The 5126-nt window shown below is 34.2% G+C and overlaps 1 protein-coding gene across 1 annotated transcript; it reads right to left on the reverse strand.

Moving 5' to 3' along the window:
- Window positions 1–484: 484 nt before the first annotated feature.
- LOC107636455 (membralin-like protein At1g60995) lies at window positions 485–4586 on the reverse strand. The gene is made up of 5 exons (XM_088484558.1): window positions 4472–4586; window positions 3858–3943; window positions 3634–3740; window positions 1644–1735; window positions 485–1568 (listed from the first exon to the last, which is right to left on the reverse strand). The coding sequence occupies exons 1-5, from the start codon at window positions 4584–4586 to the stop codon at window positions 1504–1506; spliced, it is 465 nt and encodes a 154-aa protein (XP_088340684.1). The 3' UTR covers window positions 485–1503.
- Between the last annotated feature and the right edge of the window lie 540 nt (window positions 4587–5126).

Here is a 5126-nt window from a genome sequence, read left to right on the forward strand (position 1 = left end):
ATATTATAAAAAATTAGAATAATAAACAATACACAAAAAATTACAATGATAAATTTTATAATATCAAACAAAAAATATTCTATAATTGTTTTAATATTCTTAGTATTTTTTTATTTAGTATTATTCTGGATGATAACATTTTATTACTTATGACTCTATTGTTATGTATGATAAGTTTTTTATTTATTTTGTCATTTTTAATAAAATCAATAATTCATACTATAACAAAATTATAATAAAAAATTTAATTAAAAAAATAAAAATCAAAATATAAAAGAAAGTATTAAAAATGATAAAAAAAATTATGGAGAAAATTATTAAAACCAATAATGAGCAGCAACAAATTTAAACACACGTAAAATGCACAAAAGCTACAATTTCTAGCTTCAAGTGAACGAGCTTTTAAGATACAAAATTACATCTACATTCAGAGAAAAAAAGTTTCCAAATATCAAAGAACAGCGTTCAAAGAACTTAAATGCACTTTTATCCTTTTCAATGTGTTTGCCAAACACACCCTTAATAGTAATAGTGTATCAAAAACCATAGTGTCTTGTTTGAACAGAATGAGTACATCAGGTAATGGAATTCCTAAAATATTATATACCAACATAATCCACAAAATACTAGTCTGATTAATAAAGAAAAGAATAGCAAGATTGATCAGCTTCTAGCTTCGTCGTGATATCCGACCTGCAATATTGTGACTGTAGTATTGTAACTAGCTCAATTGAGATGACCTCGAACACCCCAACACCTTCGGCTTGAAGTCAGGGTTGTTCGTGTTCCTATCTTCTTCTGGCTCTGAAATTTCACCAATTTGTTTATGTAAATCGCCTCCCAGCACATCAATTGCAGCCACATTTGATTCCACATCCTCAATCCAACTCATCAGCTTGTTATAAACATCAAAGGAGACAATATTCGTGCTGCTGAGTAACCTTATTGAATCCTCTGTCTCCTCCATATCTCCATTAAAGTTCAAGTACTGAAAAATGGCAGCTAAGGATTCTGGTAGTGGCCTCCACTTACACCCCACTTCACAGATAGAAACTGCTTCTTTCATACATCAAACAGCCATCAGAAAATTTCTTTGTGGAATATATCCAAGTAAGAGCCCTGACCGAGTCCATAAATTTGGCTTTCCTCCCTTCATGATTGTCCTATTAATAATGGTTCCAGCTTCTTCCATATTGCCCTTTCTGCTGTAAGCTGCTATCATCATGTTTGGAATAACAAAACTTCTGAAATACCGGTTTCTAGATTCTCACTCCTCCAAGATACTCTTCGCAAGTTCAATGTCATCCAACTTGAGAAATGAACTTATTACAGCTGAATAATAGTCTCTTTTAAGTAACTTCCCATCCATCTTAAAAATATTCTACAACCTCATCCCTTATTCTTTCTTCCCTATTGTTGCATATTGAGTCACACGATAAGGAAAGGCCTCTTTCCATTTTGTAGCTCTTTCCAGCCTTTAACATTTTTTACCTCAAAACAATGCTAAAAGTACAAGATAAGATGTTCCATAAAAGCTACTGTAGTAGATAGAGCCAAATATGAAAGACCTGGAATTTAAAAAAAATATTTACAAATAATATTAATTAAATTGCACCGAGAAAAAAAAACATTACGAACATTACCATATGAATAAGAGAAAAAATATATGTGAAAGACCAAAAAATACAACAAAAATAAGCGAGGGAAGAACTTCATTGAAATTGGCATTTGGACACTGCATGAAAGATAGCAAAACCATATCAGAAATCAGCCAAACACTTGCTTAATCACACGTATGTTTAAGAAAAGTGCAACAGGCCGGACTATTTATCATTTCAACAATTGCATAAGGATTCAATTAATTAATGAAGCTTCATATGAACACCAGTCAAAAGAATCTATAATTATCGCCAATATATTTATTAAACAAAAGTAGTGTTACTTAAGCGGTAGCTCCTTATTACAATTCCCTATTTGGCCAAGAACATTCAAACTAGGCCTTAATAAACCCCGATTTCGTGATTTATCTTGTGCTTATTTTAGGGGATTTTACCACCTTTTTCCACATTTATTCAATGAAATAGCATGATTTTGTAATTCTCCCTTAAATTGTGCTTAAGTGTAAAAACATGCTTTTTAGGCCCTTAAATTGGTGATTTTGATTCACTGTAATTCCATTCGATGCCTTGATGTGTTTGTTGAGTGATTTTAGGTTCATAAGGCAAGTATTGGATGGAAGAAATGAGGAGAAGAGCATACAAAGTGAAGAATTCATGAAGAAACGAAGATTGGGAATGCAACAATAGACGTGCACACGTACAAGGCGCGCACGCGCAGAAGTGGTTTTCGCACAGAGACGCGCAAGCGTACATGACGCGTCCGCGCGAATGAAGAATTTGCCTATCGATGCTGGGGGCAATTTTTGAGCTGCCCAGGCCCAAATCCAACTTGTTTCTGAGTGTATTTCATGTAGAATTGAAGTCCAAGCAAAGGGGGAGCAATTAGTTTAGCCAACATGAGCCTTTAGTTAGTTTTCTAGAGAGAGAAGCTCCATTTTCTCTCTAGAATTAGGTTAGGATTAGATTAGATTGTTATAGATCCATGTTTAATTCCTTGCTTTCATCTTATTTCTTTTATAATTTTTCTTTTCTACATCTTGATTCTCTTGGTTGTAAAGTTAATCTCTCATTTTGCTCTCTTTTGTGATGATGAACTCATGTTGGATTTGGTTTACATTTAATGCAATTTGATGTTGATGTTTCTTTTGTTGATGAATTGTTCCTTGCAATTAGTAGTTGGTAGACTTTATTATTCTTACAATTTATGATGTTTACTTCCATTGCACTCTACGTGTTTGATGAAATGTTCTCTTTAGTTTTTGAGTAGTTCTGTTGACTCTTGGCCTAAGCTAAGGGAATTGGGTAAACTTGAGTCATTGAGTATTATGGAATTAGCAATTTGAGAACCCTTGGTGATCAATTTGATACCCATTGAGGCTAACTCACTACTAAGTTAATTAGTAGGTAGGTTGGAACTTAAGGGTTGATGTGATCAAACCTAATTGATGTACTTCGAGCTTAGGAGTAGATATTACGTACTTAAGGCTTTTGGGAAGTAGACTTAATAGGTTGGCCTCTCATAATTATCAATATTTTGGGTTGTTGACAAGGATAGTGATCTTAGTTACCTAAGTCTTAGCCAAGAGTTCTTTATCTTGTTTTCTTTAATTACTTGCTTAATTTACTTTTCTTGCCCTCTTATAAACCAAAACCCCCTTTACCCCCTCATAGCCAATAATTGACCACTTCATTACAATTCCTAGGGAGACGACTCGGAGTCCATATACTCTGGTTAATTCTTATTTGGGGTTTGTACATGTGACAACCAAAAATTTTTGATTGGGAGGATTGTTTGTTGGTTTAGAACCATACTTGCAACGAAGTAATTCTTTTCTATAAGAAGAAAATCTAGACCATCGAGCAAAAAACTCCTTAATCAGGCCACAAAAGGAAACAGTTATCCAATATAGTCAAAAGAAAAAATCAAAATAGTGAATGTCTAAACCCAAGCCCATACGAGTAAGAGAGAGAGAGAGAGAAAGAGAGAGAGAGAGAGAGATATATATATATATACTTAATGAGAGTAAAGATTTTGCACAACCAGAAAAGAATCAAGACCATGAAGGCAAGCATCTGGTCGTCATAAAACTCAAACAGAAAGAATAGAATACCAATCATAATCTGAAGAAATAACCCAAGAAAAACAATAGAAAACTATCAGCATGGCTAAGACTAAAATGAAATTGCACAACTGAACATTCAGACAAATATTGTTTATCAGTTAAAATGAGTGCTTACAGGAAGAAAAACCAGTGATTCAATTACATGTACAAAGATCAACTGAAATGTCGGAAGGCGATGCCAAGCATGGTGTTGAAGCTGCACTACAAAGAGCCAAAGACTAGAAGATGTCAAAAGGGAGTCTCTTCCAATGCGCACAACACCATGAACTACTATGACATACTAGATAGTGCCAAAGCTCAAATGAAGCTGTTCTTATGGTTAGCACACTTAATCCAGAAAACATAGTTGACAAAAAACCTTCTGAATAAACATCCCAATTGCAAGGTGATAGGAGTCTTGTACAATCCTAGTTGCCTCACATTTTAGGTAAATTTAGAAAAGCAAGTATCAATTGGGGAAATGGTTGATAAATCATTGTCACCCTTTTTCACAATTACCAAGTTCAAATCAGAGAGGTTATTGAATATGGAAAATCAAAACATAGCACACAAGACTTGAATGAATGCTCTAATATGAATAAATCAGGTTGGGGACAAGGTTTACTGATTTCATTTTCACTAACAATTCTAAATCTGAGTAAACATGTGAGATGTCCAAAGCATGTCTAATTCAGTATCTTTAGTACAACTATATTGCTTTAATTTAGATGTCCAAAGCAAGTAACAAACCTATTCTTTCCTGTATGATTTTCTCCAGAGCCTCCAGCTGAATGAACCTCCTCTGTGGCCTATGAAAAAGCTGCTCACAGTAAAATTTGTACCACTTCTTGAAATCATCCTTCATCTACAATCATTTGAACCAAGCTAGATACATAATTAAATAATTTATCAAAATCCTAGAAACCAACAAAGAGATCAGACTAAAATTTTGAGCTACTTGAATGTTTAAGAAATTAGATTCTAAACTTTTAAAATAAGCACAAAAAAATATAGAAACATGAGTGATAGAAAATTAGGAATTTAAAAATCCTAAATTGAGAAAAAATGTAAAAAGATGTAAAAAGACCTAATGTGAACTAATGGATGAACTTGGCCATGCCGGACTTGAAGACGAGAATATAGAGGTGGCGCTCGAGGAAGTTCTCGACAGTGAGAGAGAGAAAGAGAGAGAAAGAGAGAGAGAGAGAGAGAGAGAGAGAGAGAGATAGAGAGAGAGAGAGAGGATGTAATCGAGCTTGTTCTACATCTCATCGAGGAGGTTGGTGAACAAAATTGTGATCACACTTTTCACAACTCCGCACAACTAACCATCAAGTGCATTGGGTCGTCCAAGTAATACCTTACGTGAGTAAGGGTCGATCCCACAGAGATTGTCGGCTTGAAG

This window comes from Arachis ipaensis, chromosome B4, assembly GCF_059453495.1.
Source record: "Arachis ipaensis isolate K30076 ecotype BB chromosome B4, ASM5945349v1, whole genome shotgun sequence".
Taxonomy (NCBI): domain Eukaryota; kingdom Viridiplantae; phylum Streptophyta; class Magnoliopsida; order Fabales; family Fabaceae; genus Arachis; species Arachis ipaensis.